This window comes from Centruroides sculpturatus, unplaced genomic scaffold (assembly GCF_000671375.1).
Source record: "Centruroides sculpturatus isolate CEXI.00-Female unplaced genomic scaffold, Cexi_2.0 scaffold526, whole genome shotgun sequence".
Lineage (NCBI taxonomy): Eukaryota > Metazoa > Arthropoda > Arachnida > Scorpiones > Buthidae > Centruroides > Centruroides sculpturatus.
In genome coordinates, this window is record NW_019384897.1 from 18,189 (window position 1) to 45,600 (window position 27,412).

The 27,412-nt window shown below is 30.0% G+C and overlaps 1 protein-coding gene across 2 annotated transcripts; it reads left to right on the forward strand.

Annotated features, from left to right (window-relative positions):
- Positions 1 to 207: 207 nt before the first annotated feature.
- LOC111631421 (cell growth regulator with RING finger domain protein 1-like) lies at positions 208 to 25,297 on the forward strand. 2 transcript variants are annotated; one of them, XM_023375656.1, is made up of 7 exons: positions 472 to 558; positions 4,524 to 4,599; positions 8,647 to 8,774; positions 12,941 to 13,106; positions 15,024 to 15,177; positions 21,070 to 21,177; positions 24,892 to 25,297. In XM_023375656.1, the coding sequence occupies exons 3-7, from the start codon at positions 8,711 to 8,713 to the stop codon at positions 25,207 to 25,209; spliced, it is 810 nt and encodes a 269-aa protein (XP_023231424.1). In that variant the 5' UTR covers positions 472 to 558; positions 4,524 to 4,599; positions 8,647 to 8,710; the 3' UTR covers positions 25,210 to 25,297. The 2 variants fall into 2 exon arrangements, with proteins under 2 accessions (XP_023231423.1, XP_023231424.1); XM_023375655.1 differs by lacking the exon at positions 4,524 to 4,599 and having other exon boundaries at positions 208 to 558.
- The last annotated feature ends 2,115 nt before the right edge of the window (positions 25,298 to 27,412 follow it).

The following is a 27,412-nucleotide window of genomic DNA, read 5'->3' on the forward strand; positions in this document are numbered from 1 at the left end:
TGTGGCAACAACTATATGAATATTTTTCCATATGAATATGAATCTATTATGTCAGTAAAGTGTTGTATTATACAAGCTAGTGGCGAAATTGAATCCGAAAACAAAAAGAATTGTGTTAAGTTATGTGACGTCACATTTTATATACCCATATCAAATTTACTAATTTTTTATTAAAATTAAATATATTTTACTGAGAAGATACGTAAATATATTAAACCATTACGCAGTTATATGCTAGATTTTTTTCCGAAAGCAAAATCATTTAAAAAATCACATGATTTGTATTTCCGGATAGTCACGTGATTACACTGTAGTGTTTCTATCATTCAAATTTTGCGTTTAAGTGTTGTGTTTTCTACGTTTGTTTTCGTCGATGAATCGACTATGGCGAACGTACGGATGAATTGGATACGTTTTTAAGCGCGAAAATAAATCGAATTACTTTGTATAATCCATAAATATGGTTTCGTCTTTAGTTTCTGTTGCAGAAATATCAAATGGATTAGTTGTACTTATTATATTATGTTCACTTATAACAATGGTCTCTTTCCTCTTCAGGTATTTAAAGTTTTATACAATTTAATATAGATTGATGATAAATTCAAAATATATTGCTTTATGATCATGTCATTAAGTGATAAAGTATATCTCTTTCCATGAATGTAATATGTAACATTATCCAAGACTGTTATGCATGATGATGATTGATCTGTTTTGTAACTAGTCCTTGATTCAATTTTAATGGAGAGAGAAATTATTTGTGATATAACCTTGTTAACATATGCATATTATTACATCAATATAATTTCTTATGTTGAATTTATCTTACTTTAATAATTTAATAAAATTCTTGTAAATAAAAATTTTTCTCAGATAACAGAGAGAGAAATTTTATTGCTATCAGATGCTATTGATAGACTATAACTTCAGTAGATTATGTCTAAACCGGTGGTTCTCAACCTTTCTAAGGCTGCAGAATATCATTCGTATACTTTTTATTACACTGAGCATTAGCATCAATACAGTCAAAAATTGATAAACAATTCTGTGTTTACTATTCTCAGAAAACAATGGAGCAATAAATTAATAAACTTTAATGTATTGAATAAAATAGAAACATGGAATTATCTTTAAATATAGCAATGGGAATAAATTTGAATAAAAACTTTAAAATCTTTTCTTTCATGGAACACTTGAAATAGGTTTGCAGAACACTGGTTATGAACCACTGCTCTAAACAAATAAAACTGTGGAAGAAATCGTGGATTCGGGTAGAGTTGCCAACCGTTATGAAAATTTTCCGAACTATACAGAATTTTAGTTTTTTTTTTAATTGTTCAGAAAACACAAGCTGCTCAGAAATCTGAAAACTAGAAAAGGAGAAACTCCTTTTTTCGTAAGAAGTTGCTGGTACTAATTGTTATCCAAAGTATTTTCATTCCTATTAGTTTGCTTTTTCTGTTTTTCTCTCTTTACGCCCATGGACACCAAGACAGCTTGATTTTAATCGTATCCATCATCACTAGACCCATAAGGATGATGAGGAATGGACTCAACATATCTGGAATGGAAAAATTCCTGGGGTTTTAAATCTGTTTAAATTAATTCCTGGATCCCTAGAGCAGTAAGCTGAGATAGCAGGGTGGCTAAAACAGTTAATGCTTTGGCTTTCCTGGTGTCTCATTATCCTCATCATAACCATCAAGAGGAGGAAGAAATGTTTCCAAGATTATAGGTTTTCTTTTTCTCATCACTTTTTTCATATTGCATTCATAATTTATTGCTCTGAAAATAGTCGATCCTGTCCAGGAATGACTCTTTCAAAACACTGGATTTGATTATAGAAATTAGATCTAGTCTAAATAACAGCGTAAACTACCTCCTGCTACTTGGTCCTTGCCTTTAGGTAAGTATTAGTAGCTGGTTATTGCTTACTACTATTGTGTCTAAACTCATTTAGACTAGAAGAAAAGCAGGTCTAAACTACAGCTTAGGTCTGAAGTTTTGTTGCCAAAGTATACTGTTCAATGAAAAAAGTGATTTTTAGTGTTACTGTTGTTGACAATTATTCTTATATAATCAACACATTTTTCTCAAAATTTTTCTTGTTTTATAGTTGACCATATACATCAAAAATGTCCAATTAAAGATTTCTCTCAACTGTCTTTTCAAGAGAATTTTATAATCTCTCTAACAGTCTAGAAATTATGCATACAGTAAGATTACTTATTGTAATCACTAATATTGTTATTAGCCTTTTAATGTTATCAAAATTAGTATATCCCAAAACATACAAGTTGAAGTACACTTATAAAACTTAACAAGCAAACTCCAATTACAATAAATTATCTTTGGGTAAATAAGCATAAGCAAGAAATGAGAAAATTATATTATATAAGCATTTTTAAGCTCTTTTTATATTATTAATTGGCAATCAAAACTGCCTATCTCACCATTTAAGTGAGTCAAAACCACATTTTTGAATTAATTAATGAGGTTGTAAAGTCAATTTCCACATGCTACCAAAACCTTATAATTAAGGTGTACCTTTTCGCCCTCTCTCTGACAATGTCAAAAATTTGCAACCTTGTATTCAAAATATTGCTCTTTTAAAACCATGTTTTTTAACCCTCTTGTAAAATTTTAGGAAATACAGTTACAAGTTTTGATCACCAACTGATAATATTCAATTAACATGCAACTGTTATCAGTTTTAATCAGTGCTTAAATGTTTAATATTAGTTATTTTAATTGTTTTGTCCCAGGGGTATAGTCATAAATTAAAAAGTGCCAGAGTGCTAACTTGCACTCAAAGTTTGAATTGCCACTGCCTATGGAGGTTCTACCATCTGGAGTTTTGTATGAGCAATATCTGCAAAACAGATTAAATGTGCCAAAAATAACCTATATATTCATAATCAGTGCAAAATACTTTACAAGAAGAATTTTTTTTTTTGACCAAGGTACATTGTCTAAAGGCCAACTTAATTGTTCATGAAGTTCAAGGGCTTAAAAAAGTACCAGGGTGCAGCCTTTGTATGCAATGGTATAACTACAGTGCTGCTTTGCCCTCAATACAGGTATACCTCGCTTTACGTCGGTAATTGATTCCAGGAGAAGGCCTTAAGTCGAAAAACGACGTAAGTCGAATTTACTTGTCTCCAAATCTACTTGTACTTGTCACTAGGCTAAACCATAAATTACTAATTCCGGTTCTGTATTTTATTTATTAATGCATTTTTAATAATATATGTTTAATTAATAAGGATCTATTTTAAGCTTACAAACAAATAAATTTTAGTTTTTAATACAATACAGAAAAAAGTAATCTAAATTTACGAATGCATATACTGTAAATACNTTACCTGGAATACTTAAATTCCGGACAGCCATCAGCAGCATGTGCACAGTGTGGGTGCCATGGCTGATGCAAGAACATGACTGCCAGTGGCTAATCAAGTTAGTAACCATGTAACAAAAGACACCAAATCACATCAGAGATCAACACAGGTGCTGTTGAACCCATCAATTAATGCACTGTACAACATACACTGCATTACTTGGGGTTTGGTAGTCACCAAACCACTCTATTATCACTACTAACATCCATGCATCATGTGCTTCACCTGGACCAAAGAACATTGAAATTGGATAGTGGATGACAAGTGCAATGTTACGTTAAGATATATTAAGATGAGTGAATTTGAAAATGCTTGAATTTTAATAAATTATATTTAAAGCTTTTTTGTCATTTATTACTGTTTGTCTAGTTAATGTACATAATTAGCTTTCTTATCGCTATCAAAATTTTGGAACTGAAAAAATAATATTTTGGTTAGTATTATTATTTTTATACTGTACCAAGATGTTGCAAAATATCATGCATTTGTTGAAATTTTGTTTTATTATTCATGATAAATTGTATAATAAATAGTTTTATATTTTGGAGTTTGGTGAATAGTGCATTTGAATCAGAGACAGTAAAGCTGATAGTAATAAATAGTTTACATTTTCTTCCTCTGAACTATCGTACATTAGCTATTTGAATCATAATCTTTTCTGATGTCAGGGAAAAGGAACATAAAGTTTCACTAGTGTGAATATTGATTTGTAGTAGCAGTTAAGATAACTACAATTTCTGTAGTTACAGAAGTGGCACTTCCATTTCTTACTAACTTTCCCTAACCCTAAATTTTTAAGTTTTATTATGCAGTTAAGTTTTAATTATTTAATAAGACAACTTTCCAAAGTTTATAAAATGCATTTTATATTATTTAAAAATTTTTCAAATTTAAAAATTTAAAGTTATAAACAAACATGTAATACTAGAACCAAATAAGTAGAACCAATTAATCACTTTTATTTTGTAAAATTAGTAATGCAGACAAGAAAGGTTTTTAATAGATGTAAAATTTTAACTTAAAAAACACATGTTCTAATTTTCAAAAAACATACATTGTAAACTATTTAAATTCTAATATTTAAAGATTTACTTGTTTTAATATTTAAAATGATTGTTACAGGTGTTTTCCAATTAGTTCTCTTTGCCTGAAGATGATGAAATTATTAGCAGATATATTTACTAGTACTTCATTACTTGTAAGTGCTTGTGTTTAGCATTTAATACAAAATTGTATAAAAGCAAAATTTTATTTATTTTATACATTCTTGCATATGTTTTTAGTTATTTTGGAAAATTAATACTAAAAGATAGTTGTTCTAGAGTTTCAGCTATAAAAGTTATTGTGATGTAATCTTTTATGTAATCTATTTGATGACTAGAACCTTTCTTTTGTTTGATGAACAAAAAGGTTTTAACCATTGTCAAATATGTAGAAAGTCTTGTACTGGCAAATATCTAGTTCTAATAGTTTGTTTTTAAGAACTCTGGTTCAGGGTTCTTCTCTCTTTTTAGCCAAATATTTGATGTATATCTTGCAGGATCTAATACACAGTGGATCTAATGTAATGAACTGCTAAAGGACTAGGCTAAAGTGTTCTTAAACACAACAATTAACACCTAAATGCTAATTCCAGCACTGAATGAACAGAAAATTTTAATCCTCGAATGTTTTCGGTGTCTTTTAGAGGCCCTCTTCAGGGTGAAACACAGAAAAAAACAGTTCTATCATTTGAAAACTTAGAATATAGCCGTGTTCCGAATTTTTAAATATTTAAACGATGTATCATACGATATAAAATTCATTACGCTTACAACATAAAAATAATTATTTTAAAATAAAGCTATACATAAATTATTATAGCATTGTAAAAATTAGCATGATGTAAACGATAGCGCTAATTTTTACAGCATATAATAATTTATGTATAGCTTTATTTTAAAATAATTATTTTTATGTTGTAAACGTAACGATTTTTACATCATACAGTACATCATTTAAATATTTAGAAATAGTAATTTATGTATAGCTTTATTTTAAAATAATTATTTTGATGTTGTAAACGTAACAAATTTTATATCGTACGATACATCGTTTAAATATTTAAAAATTTGGAACACAGCTGTATTCGAAGTTTTCAAATGATAGAACTGTTTTTTTCTGTGTTTCATCCTGAAGAGGGCCTCTAAAAGACGGCCGAAAACCTTCGAGCATTAAAATTTTCTGTTCATTCAGTGCTGGAATTAGCATTTAGGCGTTAATTGTTGTGTTTATTATATAAGTTCCAGTTTACTTGTGCTAGTTTTTTGTCTGATAAAGTGTTCTTTAATGAACTTTAGAAAATGTGGCTTGACATCAACAATAACTGATAAATGTATAGTATAAATTTGTATAATCTTAATTTCTCTAGCATTTATTTTATTATTGCTAATGTTTTTGAACATTTTAAATATCTTCAGGCTTAACAATGCTTTTTAAACAGTTTAACTCAACTCATTAGAATGGAACTGGAATACATACAAATGAAAATATGAATTTAAAAGTTATGTTGTTGTCAGAATTTGGAACATTCATAATTCAAAGTATTTAATCAAAGCAGGTTTTCAAAATTATGCAGACTAAATTTAAAGTAAATAAATAACCATTCAAAATGCAAATATAACTATATATTTTGAATTTGTCTGTGGACCTCATATATTTCCATTGGGAACCTCTTCTTTTTCTATGTAGCTAATGCACGTACTTTGTTTCGTTAACTTTAAATTTTCTATACATTCCAGCATCTTTAAGTACTTGATCTTCTTTTACCAGTAATATCATCTGATTCTCTTCCCATAATATATCATCTGACTCTGTATTTCAAACAATACATTGCTAATACTGCCAAAAATATGCCCTTTTCTGTAGTGTACTGTACAGTACATATTTTTCTTTGCTGCATAATGGCACTATTTGTTTTTCTCTTTCAAAGTTTATTAATTTGCAAATTTCTATGTATTTTCAGTTTTTGCATTACTCTATGGATTAAAGGAATCTAACCACCTTCTATTACTATTTAAATTACTGTTTTTCCCCCCTCTTATAATATGCACTTTTTGTACCTAAAATTTATCTGAAAATTAAGATGCATCCTATAAGGAGCAGTCATGTTACATGTTGCAAAATTTGCAATTTGAGAAAATTGTATTCGTCTGGCAGTTGGAGTGGCAAATAGTGGCAGAAAAAGACACTGTAAAAAAGAGTATTGCAGAACATTATTGATCTTGGTCCAATACAATTTTATTGCTAATAAACAAAAATAAAGTTTCATGAGAAACTGTCTTAAAAATTCTGCTTTTTTTTTTCATGTTTGTCATCCTTTCATTTCAGGTTGATATAAAAAGTCACAGTAAGCAAAAAAAGTAATCAGGCAAATAACTTTATTTTAGAAAATAAAAAATGTGTTTGGTGAATGGGTTAGTGATTGCTATAAAAAAAAAGGTCAGGTTGACTCCTGTATAAGCCAAATATATGTATACTGTGAATAATATTTTTCCCCAAAAAATTGACAAAAATGTGATTCATCCAAGACAATGGTGCATCTTATGAGGTGAAAAAACAGTGTTTTAAATTTTTGAAATAATGTAATGTAAAAAATAATGTATAGGATTCCGTACACTATTATTATTATTAATATTGTCCTTTTAAATCTAAAGTATTAAATTTCAAACCAGATAATGACATCTTTGTAATGCCAAATTTATAAAACTAATGGAAGAAATTAGGCTACTAAATTATTATAATTCTGCAATGAATTAATATAGATTGTAATAAAATGTTATTCTTAATTCTACTGTTTAGATTGGTTTTTGGATATTTTATATTTGATAATTATGTAATAAGTCATGTATATTTACTGTAAATTAAACTAAACTGAAGTGCCAAAAAATTAAGAGGCGGCAGCAGCAGCACATACAATGTTATCTTCTATCAACAGGGGAAATGCTTTGAACTGGAAATTTGCATTTGACACCATAGATACAATACAGTACTTATTGGTTATGCATGAGCTTGGTTAGAGTAGCAATGGGCTGTGTAAAGGATTTATTTTCATTTGATCATGGACAGATTGTTGGAGCAAGAACAATAGGTCACTCTGTCAGCAAGGTAGCCAATGTTCTTGGATTTTCTCATGCAACAGTTTTGAGGATTTACCTGGAATACTTAAATTCCGGACAGCCATCAGCAGCATGTGCACAGTGTGGGTGCCATGGCTGATGCAAGAACATGACTGCCAATGGCTAATCAAGTTAGTAACCATGTAACAAAAGACACCAAATCACATCAGAGATCAACACAGGTGCTGTTGAACCCATCAATTAATGCACTGTACAACATACACTGCATTACTTGGGGTTTGGTAGTCACCAAACCACTCTATTATCACTACTAACATCCATGCATCATGTGCTTCACCTGGACCAAAGAACATTGAAATTGGATAGTGGATGACAAGTGCAATGTTACATGACCATATGAATCTTGTTTTCAGTTCAAACTGATAATCATGTTCACATGTGGCAACAACTATATGAATATTTTTCCATATGAATATGAATCTATTATGTCAGTAAAGTGTTGTATTATACAAGCTAGTGGCAGCTCTGTCCTGTATTTTATTGGCTTTAACAGGGAATAATGGTGAGACTGCAGTCGACTTTGACAGGTGCGACCTATACTTATCTTGTGGCAGATGTTGTCCATTCCTTTATGCTTGCTATGTTCCCTGAGAGAAATGGTTTGTACCAGCAAGATAATGCTGCTCCTCACACAGCACAGGTGGCACAACAATGGTTTGAGAGAAATGCAAATGAATTATGGCGAAACCATTGAATGTGTTTGAATTGAAATACCTATGCAAAAACTTGCACCTTATAGAGACTGTGCTACAATGTGTAGTTACTGTTATTTGGGCTCAGAGAGGAGCTACACATTATTAGATAGATATCTCTAATTCTTTGGTACTTAAATTTAAATTTTAAATAAGCAATATAAACTGATTTATATGTTTGTTAAAATTTTATATAGCTTCTGTTTTGTACTTTTAACATTTTATGTAATATAGAATTTTAAGTATCTTTAACATATTTTATTATTTGTTGAGAGAATTGTACTTAGGAGGAGGATATCTACTGCCATTAGGCATTCTTATTATAGATGTAATAAATAAATAAATTAATTAATTAATGCAAAATTTTTCTTACAGATTTAGAGGAGATCTCTACGAAACTTCTGTTAAATATGTACAAAATCTAAGAAGTGCAAAACCAATGGTGTGTGTTAATAATCCATTTTTCATTCAGTTTCATGATATTCAAAATCTCTCTCTGTCAGGTAAATCATATATATTTATTTTAATTTTAATAATAATGAAAAATTTTTGTTATAAAATGTTTAGTCAATATTATAATTAATATATATTTTTAAATATTTTTGATTCTTTATGGAAGACAGTAAATGTTACATAATTAACTAAATTACAGAAAAAAAAAATTTGATGAATTTCAATATCCATAGTAAAAATGGAAGAAGTGAATACAGTAACCTTCCCTTATCTGCAGGGATATCTTACTGACCCCTGGTGGATGCCTGAAACTGTAGATCAACGTTTCCCAACCTTTTTTGTGCTATGCCCCACCTAAGTCTTTCTAAAATTCTTATGCTCCCTAACATATACAGCAGCTATATGGTTAACTTAAACGCTGGACGAGTGCATTTTCATCATTAACAATTGCCCCCCTTAACAATCCAATTTGCCCCCTGTGGGGCGTGGACCCCACATTGAGAAGCACTGCTGTAGATAGTAACAATATATAGTGGTACCTTGTACTGTACTTCAAATGCTTCAGAGTTCAAACAGCATGCACGGTGAAAAACTGCACTGAAAGCATAAAAACAAGTTGCTTTGCACCTAAGTTATCTCTTGTACTCGTTCTTGCATTACACTTGTATGTTTTCAGTGTTTTATTTTTGTATGTTTTATTATATATTGTGTGTTGTTTGTTGATTTTTAACAATTTCTTCTTGCAATTTTTCTTCGTAGACAGCTTTTGGGTGCCCACACATTTTGTATTCTTTAGTTCAAAATTTCGTGAACAGAACTTTTTAAACCACACTTGACTTCTTCAAAGTTTAGGAACATCTTCCCCGTACATATTACAAGTTTTTTTTACTGTTTGTACAGCATTATATCCTTTCCAAAACTCATAAAGCAAAATATGCTTAATATGCTTTTTCTTTTTAATTTGAAGACATTTTAATTTGATTTTATTCAAATAAAGTATGAATTAAAAAATTAAAATAAGCTTTATAAACAAAGAATACAATTTTACATTAACAATAATGTCTTAGATGTGTGATTTAATTATAACAGAAATTCATGTTAAATTTGCCTGTCAGATCCACTTAACATGCAGAAGAATAGTGTGTGATCAGTAAATGCAATTTTCAGTTATTATACAGTATTTATGTATTTTGTTTGCTGTTTTCATATTTTAATTTATTATTAGGGCATTTGATTGTGTTACTATTACCTTAAATTATGTGTATTTGCCATTTTAATTTGTTGAAATGGATATTGTTTAGAGTCTAGGAATGAATTAATTCACTTTCCATTATATCTAATAGGAAAATTGATTCAGAGTTTGAATGGCTTCCTGGAATGAATCAAATTCAAAGTACAAGGCACCACTGTACTGCTTTTTCCTATATGTATTGTACTGTACATACTAATTTATATAAGGGGAACTGGAAAATAATGTTATTTTTTAATCAAATTAAAACAAATAATTTTATATTTTTATTTTGAGTCACTGATGCAATTACCATCATTATCAATGATCTTTTGTCATCTAGTGGGCAAATTTTCAACTCCAGATCTGTAGAACAAAGATGGCTTTTGGTCAAAAAAATTGGAAATTCCATTTTTGACTCCTTTCACATTTCAAAATTTTTTACCACCCAAAGATCTGAAAAGATAGTAATCTGAGGATGCAATGTCAGGTGAATAACGTGAGAGATGTAACACCTTCCATCCCAATTCTTTGATTTTATCCAGAGTCTTACTTGCAGTGTAATCTTGCATTGTCATGCTGTAGAATGATGCCTTTTCTGTTTACAAGGGCTGGATACTTTTCAATCTAAGCTTTGTTTACTTGATCTAATTGTTGACAATAAAAGTCTGCAGTTATGATTGACCTGGTTCTAGCATCTCAAAATGGATTATGCCCTGAGTATTCCACTAAACAGCAGTACCTTTCTATGGTGTAAGCCTGGCTTTGGAGTTTGATTGGGAGAGAACCATTGTCTCTTTTATATTTGGGATTGTCATAAAGGACCCATTTCTCATCTCCACTCACCATGCGATCAAGAAATGCTTCTGTATTATGTCGTTGCAACAATAAATTGCAGGTGATTGAACGATTAGCTTTGTTTTCTTCTGACAGTGTAGAACCCAAACATTTTTTCTGTTAACTTTACCAATCTGCTTCAAATGTTCTTGAATGGTCAACCAAGGTATGTTAAGCTTATCTGATAGCTCTTCAATTGTTTGATAAGATTTGCTTTCACTTCTGCCTGTAAAACATTATTATGAAGAGACACTGGTCTTCCTGAATGAGGCAAATCAAAGATCAAAATTACCTAACCTGAACCTAGCACTTTGGCATTTATGGATATCTAATGTGGCTGGATAAACATCACAAATGTTTTTTGTGGCTTTTGTTGCATAACTACCTTTCTGAAACTTGAATAACATGCAATGTTGAATTTTCAAACAGGGATGTTATAAAAATGAAATTGATCTGTAAGACAAAAGAAAAGAAGTCACTTTTACTTGCAAAAGTATGCTGCACAACTTCAGCATACACAATCGTCTAATTAGCATTACATAAATGTTGATATGTACAAAAGCAACAATACTTTTTGGTCCTCCTTATAAATTAGACACAATAAGAGCTTAACAAGAATAACAAAATTGAATCATTATAATAGTATACTGTAACAAAAGTTATGTGAATGTAGCCTTAATGCAAGAGCTTGTTTTCTTGTTAAGTAGATATCCATTTTAGGATGACAATCCTGACTGCAAAGTGTTCTGTTGAGATTGAAGCATTAGGTATCTTGTCCATTGTTTGTTGGCTTCTTCCTGGAAAAGTAGAAGGTAACTATTGTAGCATAGATTTTTGGATTGAAAGTGGTTGAATGCCATATGATAACTTGGTTTTACCATGACCAAAGCAGTGGTAGAGTGTAATGAATCAGTCTGGCGGTTCAAGCTCCTTTTTTCCTCATGATTTGCTATGATCTCCATGGAGACTTTCAAATTAGTTCTTCAATAGAATTGGATATATTCCTAGTGGATGGTGTAGTTATGGGAGCACCATCAGTTTTAGATCATCTGGCAAGTGTAACTGAGAATTGCTGCTTTTCACAAATGAAACAATAGTGGAGAAACTGGCTTCTGCAAGGAGCATTTCCTTAGACATTGTCTGTGGGAGACCAAGTATCTTGCTTCGGGGCCAAATGGAATAGCAGATTCAAGTGGTGTAAAGTTGGCATTAGGATGGTGGCAAATATTCTGCTCTGTAGAGTTATTTCAGCAATAATGCATTATTTATTAGTTGCAGTAACAGTAAGTGTTTCTCTTTTTATGAATACAAAGAATTGAAGATATGTTATTACTTTTAAAGTTTATGCTGAAGAAAGTTGACATCTGTCCCTGTCCAGATTGATGCTAAAAATAATCTTTTAAATCAAAGGACTGAACTTGGGGCAGAATTATCTGGTTTAGTAGCAGTTTCAGAGAAGGCTGGTGCTGTTTAGTTGAGAAGTCAATGATGCAGGTTTTTGCTGCATTATTGACTTCTCATTTGCAGATGCTTGATTTTCTTGTTCTTTTTAATTAGGCATTTAATTATTGAACATTACAATATCATTTTTAAAACATAGGATCTCTGTGTTTTGGCAAATTTTCCCAATTAATAACTACAGGTGTAATCAAGATGCTACTCCATTTTATTGTGACATTTTTGTGGTTATTGCAATATTTTTCTACTGTAAATTTTCCTGGACCACAAACACTTGCTTTAATTTCTTCCAAACTTTGTTTCTATATTTGGACATATTTTGCATCTATTGAAATGTTTTGTAAAATTTGGTGTAATTTATTTTTTCTCCCTTTTCAATGCATGTTTTGTGTTTTCCTTGACAATAATAGATTTTTATCAAAAGTGGTGATTGCTAATTTTTTCATACTAATTTACTTGTCTTAAATTTTGTTTAGTTTTAACATCTCAGTATCATAAAACTAATACATTATTTAACCAAAGTGCTTTGTCATTTTGGAATATTAAAATATCATGAATATGATGATTAACAATATGTCTTTAATACTAAACATATTGTTAACTTTTATATAAAATATATTTATAAATGTTTTTTGCACAGAAATTTGGAAAATGTGATAAATTTTAACTATTTACAAATTTTCTTTTAAACAGATGTTTCTTTGAATGTATCTGTACAAGTAAAATGTTTGTTACAAGCATTTTGGGGTGTTACATTTGATAGCTACTTTTTATCTTTGCCTTGGAATATCTTAAAAGAAACATTGATAAATGGAGATAACTTAAATATTTCTTGTATTTCAAGATCTGAAGTTAAACAGTATCCTTTGATTTGAAATGTTTAAACTATTAATTTATTAATTACTTTAAAAATTGTTATATGGATCATTAAAATAAATAATATATTTTTCAGTTTATCCTAGAGATAAAATTAAGATCATTTCTTAAATGACATTGAATTTAGTTTTATTTATGTTATTTTTAATGACATTTTAAATTTACTATAGAACAAAAAATTGTTTTCTTAAAAAATTCAGTTGAACTATATTATGCTAGTAACTTGTAAATATCACTTATTATAATTTGATTTTTTTTTGAATTAATGGTAAAGACTGGTTCTTATTATGACACAATTCATGACAATAAATGACAATGCTGTAATTGTCGTCATAACATCAAACCATTATAGAAAGGAAAATTGAATCAAGCTCAACTTTTATGTTGATGGCAAGTGAAAAACATATAAATATTGATCAGTTCAAAAGTGTCATTTTTGTTGATATCAAACAAAATTCAATGTGGATGGCTTTTGACATGGTTATATGCATGGATCTTCTTTCAATTATAAAATTCTAATTGAATTAATAAGAAATAATAATTTATTTGAAAAAGAATAGTCCTCATGTCAAGATATAAATTTAAAGGAATAAAAATAAATGATGAACACATTGGCAATGAAATCTATAGGTAAATGTAACATAAACTAACAAGTTATTCTTGCCAATGTGCATTGCATGGAAACCTCATCCAGAAGTGCTACAGTAATGAGAAAGACAGTCAGTGTTGATAAATTGAGATTTTGTCACATTGAGAACCTTAAATTCTATAATATATATAGTATGTGAGATATAAAAAAAATAATATATTAATAATACACTAATTTAATACAATCAGCTTATATACATTAATATATACAGTCAAACCTTGTTTTGAATGTCCCTGTTTACAATCAAAATTTTGAATGCCATATGATAACTTGGTTGCCAAACAAGCTACTTGGAAAGAGCCATCCACAGATGGTCAACTCCCTATACTTCCTGTGTTAAAGAAAGTCAACAGCCTGATCAATTGATGACAGGACTTCTGATTCAGAAGTTAGTAGTACCAAGATTGCTTTGTGTTATTAGACATTGCAACACGAACCATCGATGATGTAGTTATTTAAATTATATTTCAATGTGCTTGTGAGTAAGATACTACTTTCATTTTTTTCAGTATGTGTTGCAACTGAATTTAAATCAAATTAAGTAATAAAAACCGTGTTAATTGATATCTGTGAATTTGTGTTTAAAGATACTTACAGTAACTTAAATTATAAATTTGTTATTTAATTTATTATTGTAATATTACAGTAATGTTTAATTTAATATTTATTAATACTAGGTAGCCAGTTAATTAAAACTAAAAATAATAAAATAATAATTAAAACTCTGGTTTTTACCGCGAAACTGAAAATAAGATCTTAATTAATTAATTTTAATTGAAAACAAATCAATTGAATTTAATATTTTTGTAAGTGTGTTTTGATTGATTTGATTATATTTCATTCAGGACAGTCAGAATTGAGTCTCTATTTATAGCACTTCTTTGTAAAGTGTTTGTTTTGGTTTCTGTTGGCAGTTATGGAACATTTTGCTTTTAACATATATATAGGCTAATAATAATAATAATATATTGCATGTGTAGATATTTTTATGCATGAAATACAACTAAAAAGGTAAAGAAATAAGGCTTTGTTTTGGGGTAGGGAATGGATTAATCTATTTTATATTGTTTCTTAAGGCAAAATTTTGTTTCAGTTTTAAAACAAATCAGTTTTACAACAACTTTTAGGAAAGAATTTAGTTTGAAAACCGAGATTTGTCTATATAAGCTGATGAATGGAATTAGTGTGCGCACAAAATTATATTAATATAACTAAAATTTTATTTTGTGAATATATCCATAACAGATATAGTTTAGATATTTGTCAGAATTTTGTTATCCATCTTTCGCCATTTGAAGAAATTTCAGAACATGATTTAGGTGAAATTCCTCGCATAAAATATCCACTAATGGTGATTTTAGTCAGAGAATCTGAATTAAGTGAAGATGAAGATCCCAATACTGTGGTAATTACATAAACATTATTATATAAATTTCACACATTTTTTTAAAATAAAATAATAATAGAAAAATTTCCTAATTTTATCTTCTAATTAATTGTATTTAAGATAATTGTTCATATGTATTAAATGTGAAAAATACAGTATTTTCAAACATTTTATAAAATAATCATTTAGGGCAAATTTGGCTTATTTTATATATATATAAAAAATGAATTATTGATATAAAACATTCTTGAATAAATAATGTTTTTAGTTTATTTTATAGATTTTTAAAATAAAAATCTTATTCATTCAAAAATGAGATTATTGCTGTTCAAAATATGAATAGTTTAAATTCTTCAAAATATAAATAGTCATAGATACTTTTTATTCTCGCCTCTCTATAGCACTTTTATTTTATCATCTCTTCATAAATTATTCAGTTTATAGCTTACACTTATTTTACCTGAAGATAACTATTATTGATTAGAGAACTTTCATGCTGTTATTTTAAAAATCATCAACCCTTGGATACACTAAAGTAATTCTGACTTAATTGTGTACTGAGTTATTTTGAGCTATATAGTTTCAACAAATTTTAATTTTAGATAATTATCATTAAACTGTTTGCTTTTTTTAAATTCATACTTAAAGAAAAAAGTGTTTTTATATTGACATCTGATAATGTTATAATTTTTGGCATAGAACTGTGTAATAATCTGCACAAATAAAACAAATGCATTTCAAGCACACGGTTGAGTATTTTCGGCTTTTTGATGTTGAGCAGATAATATATCATGTTCAAAATACCAGTACAGTCAGGAAATTTGTTCTGCTCTTACTCTAAACAATTTCATGAGTGACATGATTTGCTTTGTTGAGTGTGATATTCTTGATCATTTTTGGATGTATGTCAACATGAGCTCGTTGGAAAGTCTTATAAGGAAGTCTTCTGGCATGATTGATTTCTCTAAATTACCTGGATTGGTTTTTTAAAAATAATATAAACATTGAATGCTGCAACATTGATCACACTGTTCTGTAGTACTGTTGGTCACTTTTGAGTTATTTTTGTAGTGTAACATCTCTTCTGACACACAAACATCCATTATATCAACATCACATTTTGTTTTGTTGTAATACAATATAATTCCAAGCTTTTTTCTTTTCATCATTACTGATTTCAGTTGTTTGGTGCATTATGTTCAGAGCTACTATGTTCTTTTTGGAACATAAATTTTTTTTTGAGTTGTTAATTAGTTTTTTCTTTTGGTGTTAATAAATACTGCAGAGCAAACAAAATTTCTTTAATAATAACTTTAAATAAACATTTTTTCTATGAAATTCAGATTGCCACCATCAGAAAAAGTAAATAGAATGAAAATAACAAAGAATCTTGCATGTGGAAGAATATTGTGAATTTGAAGTTGTTCATGTGCACAACAAATACATAGACTAAATGCAATATAAATATCATTTTAATAAATGGGGGCAATCCAAAAAGTAACTTATGTTTTGGTTGCTAGGGGTGTGGGATTGGGCTAGAGCCACCAATTGGTGTTAGTGTGTCCCCTCACTCATTACATGTTCAGCTGTGTTAGTGTGGTTTGTGTTTCTTCTGCTTTGTCCTGTGAATTTTTAAAATGTATGATGCAATTGAAAATTCCACGAGTTGTGAAGTGCAGTCAGTGATTAAGTTTTTGTTGGCAAAAAAATTACAAACCAATTGAAATTCATTGGCAACTTTACATTGTTTCCATACACCTCACAATGAATGAAGGCAGAGTGAGGCAGTGGTGCATTATGTTTAAAAATGGCTGCACTAATGTTTACAATAAAAAACAAAGTGGCCAACTGAATATTTTGACTGATGAACTGGTGATGAAAATTAATGGAAAGAGTCATGAAAATTGCCGCTTCAGAATTACGGAGCTCTTGTTTGAATTTCCACAAATTTCACAGAGTTTGTTGCATGAGATTGTAATGCACAAGCTAGGCTACCATAAGTTTTGTGCCAGATAGATACCGATAATCTTGTCAGATGACCACAAAAAACAGTGCATGGTAGCATCGTTGACATTTATGGAAGCCTACCACAGAGATGATGACTCACTTCTCAATCATGTCATAACTGGGGATGAGACATGGATAAAACATGTAAATTGTGAGACAAAAAAAACTGGTCTATGGATTGGGTACACACAAGTTCTTCCACAAAACCATGGAAATGTTTGCAAATGTTCTCAGCAAGAAAGTTCATGGTGACCATTTTTTTGGGACAGGAAGGATGTGCTTCTGGTGAATTTCCTCGAACGTGGTTCAACAATAAACTCTGAGAGATATTGTGAAACATTAAACAGGTTTAGAAGGGCAATTCAAAGCAAATGTTGGGGAAAATTGAGTTCCAAAATTTTGTTTTTTATTATAATACCTGTCTGCATACGGCCAATTGCACTCGACAAATCTTGGATGGTTTCAGATGGGAGATCTTTGATCATCCACCATAAAGTCCAGGTCTTGTGCCGAGCAACTACCATTTGTTTCCATGTATGAAGTTGTGGCTTGCAATGCAGCACTTCGACAATGACGTGGAACTGCAAGCAAGCGTGAATGAGTGGTTGAAGTCTTAGGCAGAAAAATTCTATGATGATGGAATTAATAAACTGGTGCACCATTATGATTGTGAGCCCAAGGGTTTTGAGGGCATAAATTTTTGAGTTTAACATATTTTTACATTAGAGGATAAAAAAATAAATTATTGCAAGTTATAATGGAAATAGATTAGATGTTGAATCTTACACATCGACAAGGTAGGAAGGAAGAAAATCAAGTCATCGTCCATTTGTTAATTAGTCAACGTGTGCATACTAATTAGTCAGCATAACAAATGAACAACCTGTTGGCTCAGTGCCAACGACGATCATATAAAAATGATTGTCACAGGAAGTTCAGGGCAATCGTCCCCTCAGTGCGACCGTCCCTCCGCGCAATCATCAGGAAGGTCTGATTACAAGTGTCTCCCATCCCGATCCTGTCCGAGGAGAAGCCGGTAGAAGACATAAGCCTGTGACAGACAGCCAGCTTCCATAGTCCAGAATGATCGTCGCATACTGTCCTCCAACATAAGGTATACCTGACCGAAAATATAACTCTCTCCCTCTAGAGTCTTTGTAAACTCCCTCACGCGGCATAGTGAATAGTTAGATTGCCATTATAGATAGATTTGTGTTATCCTCATCTAAGCAATAATCAGTAACTTCCTTATGTATACTCCTGTAAATTAACTTTAGTTATAGAGTAAACCTTTATTTTGTTATTTGTTAAACCTGTCTCCTGTCTATCCGAGGAAACCTGTCAACTTACCGAAGCACTCCCCACCCGATTCGCCCTCCTAGCCATCCAACGACTTTGAGATCGGGCTTTACCAGCCTGTGCAGATTAAGTGGTCAGTACGAGATTAACCCCTGACCCACTGCTTATCTCACATGATAAGTGCCTCAATTTGTATGACGTATGTTGAAAAATAGTTTGAGTGTGGCTTTCAAATGTGTATAATAAAAATTGTTTCCTTTCACTTGAATTTTTTTTCTTAATTCTAAAATATAAGTTACTTTCTGGATTGCCCTTGTAATATACAAATGATATCAACAACCATTTAAAGAGATACAACCAATAGCATTATTTGTAATATGCTACTAATTGTGACATTTCATTAAATGCATATTATAAGAAGTTAATTATCTTGTTCCAAAAGTCAATAAACAAAAGTGTGGGTTTATAGATATATATAGTTTTTTTCAACTGCCGGTCTGCAGAAAAATATTTGACCGTACTAAAGCTGGTATAGTTGATTATTAGTGATTTTTAAATACTAATCTAGAGTTACTATAAGTTCTTTTTTACATATGGGTAAGTATATATAAGCCTAATAAATAAACATAATTCATAATCGTGTATAATTACTTGGTCCACATAAAATTGCAGACTGATAAAATTATGGATAATCAGAAAGATTGAAAAACACTGGTTTATAGGATTAACATATTTGAACTGTCTCCCAAAAATAGTCCAATGTTTTTAGTGTCCTGAAGAGTTTTAATAATTGTGGTATTATTCCAATTAGGCTTATAGTTGTCATCAATATATTCAATAGTCAATAACCAATTTTACAAGTTGTGTCTTTTCTACATAGTGCTATAGATTTTTGATGTTTTCCTATCCTAACATTTAATTGCTGTGACAATATTGATGTGTATAGCACTAAGAAAGGATTTAAATTTATTTTGTGAATACCAGTTTTCTCAAAAATGGACCTAGGTCTCTCATTTACAATTAATCTTAGATTTAATCTCAGATGGTTGAAGGGAAAGGGGGAGGATGTAATTATTACAAACTTGTGAAAGAATGAAGCAATTTTTTAGGGATAAGTTCCTATATAATTTTCTCATGGATAGATGAACATAGTTGAAATTGGGTATAAAGCCTGATAGTTTTTATTGTAAATAAATCTGTATTTACTATAATATAGGTTTATATAGGATATCTAGCATTTTTAAGGGATTCTGGTTACATTAAGTTCTTGTGAATACTGGAAATTAATAGAAATGTCCTTTTAATCAGAAACTAATAGCTATATGATAACCTTTAATTGCAAGGAATGACTAGAGATAACAAGTTGAACTTATTGTAGCTTGGTTCAATATTAATTTGTAAATTATGTAACAAGTAATTTACAAAATTTGTAGAAACAGGAGCAATGAATGACTTATTCTGATGAGGTTCACCAAAAATTGAACAACTGAATATTTTATACAAAGTATTAGACTATTGTAAGTTGCATGTGGAACATAGAGGATTTCATTTTAAACACTTTTTGTAAAGTTTATTATAGTTTTTACTAATGAAGCTCTTATTTTAAAAAGATTTTGACCACACTAAAAATATTGTATATACTGATCTAAAACCATTTTATTAATATTCAATGTAAAAAACTAATTTTTCATAGTCTGTTCTTACAAAGTCATCTCATGCTAGATTTCTTTTAAAAAGCCATGTATTTTTTTAAATCTCTTAGTTATTGAAGCTGATAAAAGTATGAAGAGGATTCAAAAAGTTTGTGGTGCTGCAGTTTCACCTGAAGAACATTCTAGTTAACTATGAATGCTTAGATTACATGTCTTGTGTTAGCTTAAAGTAGCATTGTTGTTAGCTGTAATACATCAAGTTTAAATGCAATAACACTGATATCAAAATGTTGATGTGTATAACCAGAGCATCCAAATCTAACTGCAGGGGAGTTATCTGAGGATCTACTACTACTGGAATTTAAATCACTGAGCTTAAATGCACAGAACTATTGCACTACTTTAGACGATCTGTGTGCTGCCATTAAAGCAAAGCAACCTCAAACTGAGGTCTGGTATCATGTTGTGTTCATAGTACAAGCTCCATCATGCATGCAATGCAATAGGAAACATACATCCTTCATATAGTTCAGATCTCTTGCCATATTATTTTTCTGTGTTTGAACTCACAAAGAGAGCAATGAAAAGTTGAGTATTTGAATCAGAAGGTGTGGTTAAAGAGTTTGTTTTGCACTGGTTAAAGTTTCAACCACAGGAATTTTACCAGAAAGACATCTTTAATCTTGTCAAGCAGTGGATAAGTGCCTGTTAAGGCACTTATCCACTGCTCTAACACCCTAACGGTTTTTTTTTTATTTTCATTGCTTTTTCATTTATTGCTTGTGAATGGAAATTTCTTGAATTCTCCTTAAAATTTTAAGTTCTTAACTTAAACTCTCAGCTTATTCATAATTGAATTTTACAATTTAAAAATCAAGAAAATTATAAATATTAATAGTATTTATTATATTTTTCTATAAAAAAATATATTCTATTTTTATTTTTATTACAGATTGGAATGATAAGCATAATGCATATCAAAGATTCTATATGCAGAATGGAGTCTCGCTTAATTGCACAATATCTTAAGCAAGCAAATGGACAGACTTGTTCCTTGAAGGTATAATAACTTTGAATAATTTTTATTAAATTAAATGTATTGTTGTTATTTTAAGATTTTCAAGGTTTCTTAAAAATTCTGCATAAATAAGATACAAATTTTTGCATTTTATATTCATAAAGCATTAGCATAAAGTTCATTTGTAATCTTTTACCATCTTTTGAGCAAATTATCTGGCTTAATAGAAAATATCACTGTTAAATGAAAGTGCTAACCTGATGACATATCACTGCTAACCTAAATCTTAACTGCAGATTCAACCCACTCCCACATTGTATTTGTATTATGTACTGCCTCCCCTTAGGTAAATTCTTCACCACGAAACATACATCATATTTGACTAACTGTTCTAAGTATCCCATTTGATATTTCAGAATGTATTGAAGGTATTAAGTAGATCTCAGAGTTATGATATAGAAAAAGAAATTTATCAGTAATTTATCAACATCTAAGATACAAATTTAAATGTGTAATAATATCAATTAAAAATGAATTGGCATGCAGAAAATAGGAGTGAACTAAAAGTGAGAGATACATGTGTGTCTTTGATAGTTTTCAAAAAAATCAATGGCAGGTGAATATGACTGCAGCATGAAAAGATTTTTCATCTGTTTTTAAAAATGCTTTTGGTAAGTTTAGACAAAAGAAAAGTTGTTAGATGAGTTTGTGATTGCAATTTAAAATTGCAAATAACTAGGTTATTTGCAAAAAAAAATAACTTGCACAACACACACACATATATATATATAGTTTCTGCTACATGGATGTTTGTTTTTCTTGAATATTTCTCTGATATAATACATCAGTGTCAGTTTTATGATTTTTTTTGTCATATTGGATAGATACTACTTAATTGCTGTTCAGTATTATTTTTCTTTGTCAGGTAGGTTTATGATTTGTTTTGATTGTTTCTATCTGTGGTTGCATTTTTAGTCCTTAGCATGTCATCACAGTAGTTACATCTGCAGCATAAACAAATATATGTATATTTGAGTGTGTTACATCTATAGTTTAATATTATATTAAATCTAGATAGTGTAAGATTTTTGTTTTGATTCATTAATTTTTGGTATTATGTCTGAATAGGACCTATATACTCTAATAGACTTTTAATATGTCTATCTTCATTAAGTTGAATATCTTGCTAAGTCTAATTTTATTTTTCTCCTGGTATAAACCCAATCAGTTTGTGCATTTGAGTCAAAAGTTTTGATGCATTTTGCTACTAATCTATTGTTCCAGTGAATTAAAGCAAATATAACAGTAATTCATATTTTACTTTATCCAAAATTATACAAATTATTGTCATATTTTCAAGGGAATTGGACTACATTAAGGCAAATTTGGAATTAAAACCTTTTAATTGTGTACACTTGATACATATAAAGTTACTTCGCATGTCTAAGCCACAACACAAAAGTATTAAAAAAAATCTTAGAAATTTCATGCGTAAAGTAAAAACTTCATTCATAAATGTAAATTAGCCAATTAAATATAAGCCTTTGCCTAACCCACAAATACTGATCTTAGTAAGCTAGACAATATCCAAGCTAATATTAAATTGTTTATAGGTTGTTACCATTTTTTCCTCCTTATAAATGGCATACTATTATACTGGCAGCCAGATGCTTATATGTTTAGCAGTTGCTCACTCTTAGTCAGATACTATTAAATGTGTCATTCTTGTCTTCATTTTGCTCTATAAATCTTACTGACATGGATTGTTCTATAAGAAACTTGTGCTCTGAAGTTCATTTATGGTTTGTCAAGTTATGAAAACTCAGTAATTCCAAAGTGATGACTAATGAGTGTGTTATTGGATTGTTCATTCAGCATTTTTACAATAAAAAGAATTTACATATATATAGAACCAAACATTATTTGCATAATGACAATGTATTGTACCCAGGATAAGAAAAGACTCAAAAAAATTAATTTTTTGTAAATAGTCTTAACTCCTTCTATTGCTGAAACTATGCATTTGAAGGGCTATGTTTATAGTATCTCCCTACACTTCTAGAACATGCTGTAAAGATATTGCTACAACTTCACAGAACACCTTGTAAATAAAATGTAGACCTATTTCTATCATAAGTAATGTGTCAAAATATATTCATAGGCTGGTTTACCATATGCTGTGGGCCAGTGGCATAGCTAAAAATGAGTGTGTCCCTGTATAACGTTTCCAAACTGCTTTCTGTAATTTTTTTTCAGCACAGCCTAATATACATAAACTTGTAAAGTGATAAGCTTATTCATTTTAAAAACAGTAAAAGTTGACCCCCCCTATAAGATCATAGATACGTTCCATTCTTTAGGAATCCGATTTCTTACGAGTCCTTCCAATCACAGCCCGACACGTGTGAAGTTTACGAACTACGGCTGATTGAAAGGTTTTCTTCCATAAAATTAATCGATTCTAGACTAATCCGACTCAACATTTCCAAAATACGTATATTTTTTTTGGGAATAATCCGTATAAACTACGCTATAAACAAAAAATTGTAGGATTACTTACCGAGTGTGCACCATTCGACATCGCCATTGCTCAAGCTTGTTTTCGTCGCAAAGCAGCACACCAAACCGCGGCCAATTTCTGATAACTTATTTTTATGCGAAAACTTCGTTGAACTTTGGAGACATCATTAATATAAATAATTTTTATCGCCATTGAATAAGAAATGTTTCTTTCACAAGAAATGTATAAAATTACAGTGCTGTATTAGACTTACGGTACCTAATTTACATACTGTACAGATGATAGCGTAAAATCTCCGTAGCATGGCGCTACACGGCGGAAAATATATATATAATTATAATAAAGTTACAATATATAATTATATATACAAAGTTAATATATAATTATATGTACAGATGAAACTAAACTCAATTTACCCGCCTAAATGTCCGTAGCATGGTGCTACGGACGGCAGGAAAGTAGTTCGGCTGCCCGATGACGTTTTATGTAATTATAGGAGTTTTTTTACCGTTTTTTACGGATACCGTCGCAATTTTTTCGCAGTTTTATAGGAATCGTAATTATAGGAACTGTAATTTTAGGGGGGTCTACTGTATTATACTGTTATTAGTACACTATAGGTCTACTGACTGCCTAAAACTTTTCTGGATTTAATTGCAGCAAATATATCTACTGCTTTGAACAGGTTTAGTTTCCTCACTTCTGAATTTTTTGATGAAAAGTAATGCAATTTAGTGTTTTTTTGCTGATTTAACTCCTCAAATATTTTTTAATAACAATTTTGGCTATTGCAGTAGCATGAGAGGACAAGGACTCCTACATGCTTTGGACCCCTGTGCAATTGCACAGGTCATACAAATGGTGGTTATGTCACTGACCCAGAGGCTATTGTTTAGGAATCACTGCCTTATACCATCAATCCAATCCAGAATAAAAATGAATTGTCAAAATTTTTCAATCTGGATTTAAGCACAGGTTTTACTTAATTAATAATTAATACTAGTCATAAATTTTTAAATTTACAATATATCTGAAGGTTATTTATCAGCAGTTGTTAATTAGAATGTGATGACAAATACAATAATATGAATAGACAGACTTTTCAAAAGACAATAAATTACTCTTTCTCATTAAAAAGTTAATTTATAGTTATGTAACTACAAATTTATTAACATTAGTTATTTATAGTTAAATAATCTGCAATATTATAGTAATATATACATTTTCTCTTTCAGCAACTATATATGTCTTCAGAGATGACATATAACACATCTAATCAGTGTGAAGTGATTGACTCTAGTTGTGTGATATGTCAAGTTTTACCAGTTACAAGAGCATTATTACCTTGTAGACACACTTGCGTATGTCATCGTTGTTTTTCTAGACTGGATAAATGTCCTATATGTCGATCTATGATACAATCATATTTTTGTATTCAAAATGAAAACTATCCTATTCCTTCTGATGAAGTGGAATTGAAGCATCCTTTAACTTTAAGTCAGAGGTGGGAAAATTTTAATGACAGACTTAATGCATGGTTAGGATTTACATAATTTATATTGCTGGAAAAAAATTACACTTTAAAAACTTATTTATTTAACATTAACAAAATACTTGAAAATATTTTTTGTGTGTGAAATATAAAGTTGTGATAAACATTTTAAGATTAAATAACAAAATTATTTAAATAGTCTTTCAAATTTATTTTGAAACAAAATATTGTATTGAAAACTTTTTATGGATATAATAAATTTATTTAATGATATGTTCTTAACTTATTGAATATGTAGTTAATTATTATTGAATATGTAACAGTTAAGAATTTTTTCTTTTTAAAAAGTAAAGTCAGAATATTTATTACTATATACAATGAAACCTGAATAAAACAGAATCCTGCCTAAGTGGAAAAGAAACTTTAGAATTGGTCAGTTTTCTATGTTACATTTTATTATAAGCCAAAACCAATCCAATGTGGAAATGAAAAAGATTTTTGGATATGAAGAATGTAATTCAACCTGAATAAAGCAAAATTCCATTTTAGACAAAAATTGTCTCTAGCTATAATGATCACTGCAAAACATGACAAATTATTCAAAGAACAAGTCTGAACTTTTTCAGAGAAACAAAGATCACATTGATAAGGGAACGTAGACACTAGGACTTGGTTAATTCCATCAAAGATTAATATTAAGATTAGATCAAATACTTATTCAAATCTTAAAAGTTTCCATGAACAGCTTTTTTCCCAACTTCTTGAGAACAATCAGTGAGTGTAATTTGTTGAAAATAATGACAATAAGCTAACATAGTGCTGCCAATTTGTCTTGCACAGAATAGTAACTAACTAGTGCTGAGTATTCAAGATCAAGTTGATTAGTAAACTTTATTAGTAATTAGAGATTGAAGTTAAAAATTCATTGGAGTATTAAAATTTTCCAAAAAGTCAGATGAAAAATAACATGGTCTCTGTATTACTGTAGTGTGATAAAAAAAATATCTTGCCCTGCCATTAGAAATTAAGTCTCCATGCTGTTGGTACTAAGAGAGCTTTCCATGTCCATTATGAGATCAGCCAGACCCACAATAAGTGCAACCCAATTGTGAGGGACAGGACCATTACTGCTCATGAAAAAGTTTCTGGAGAAGTTACTCAGATTTAAATCCAAATTGCTTAGAGTAGTAGGCTGGCACTTTAATAGTTTCAGCCATCCAGCAGTCCTAAGAGAGTGAGACACTCTAGATTTTGTTTTATGAATTGCATTATTTGCTGTGGTGTGAATGAAAAGATTACATCAGAGAATTCTGTTTGAATACCTAGTACACGTTCTTGGGAACAATGAGAACTTTTGTTTGAAACAAATAGTTCTCAATTTTTTCATTCACTTACTTCCATCTTTATTTGGAATTAATTTGGATTAAACCTATAATAAAATGTTTACCTATATAAGTGATTTTACTATAAAAACGAATGTAACTGTGTGACATTTATCTGGTATAGTTTAAAGATTTTAAAAAATGGGGTAGGTAAATACTAACACTTGTTCAAAAGGGAGGCCAAAACATAAAATATTCAGTATTGTGTGATTCTGGTTTAACACAGGTTTTACTGTAATACATTTTATTGCAAAATAAGAACTTTTACAAATACTGTATCAAAAACTAAAAATTATTAGTTTTTTGGTTGAAATTCTTGATCTATAAATTCCTACTGGCGGCTGGCTGTCCGTAATCTCGAGAACAGAGATGAAAATCGAGACCATATTGGAAAGCTTGGGGGCATGAGGCCCCAATTAGCTATATAGGAACTTCAGATATGGACCGGAAATCGCATGATTTTAATTCATAAATTTTTCCCAGAACGGAGTTAGCTAGATGACCGATGTGACACTGTTATCAAGAAAAGTACCATGTACAGGGACAAGACACTACTAAAATCGAGAGCATACAGGGTGTATAAAAAATCAAAAACGAGTCGCTTAACTTTCCCAGTGACATTCAGTGGCGCCATCTGTTATGATAGTTAAACATATAACAAGGTTTTTTAATTTAAAATGGCAATAAACTTAATTTTGAGGGTAGGGAATTTTATAAAACATTGTAAATGCTAATAACGAGTAAAATCGTCATTAAGTCTGACCTTACTGGAGATACACACGACTCCCTTTATCTCACCACCCGTCGACCTTTACTCACCAAAATTTAATAGCATCAATCCCCTAATAAACAAACCTCCCTGCAAAATTTCAGAAATTTTCG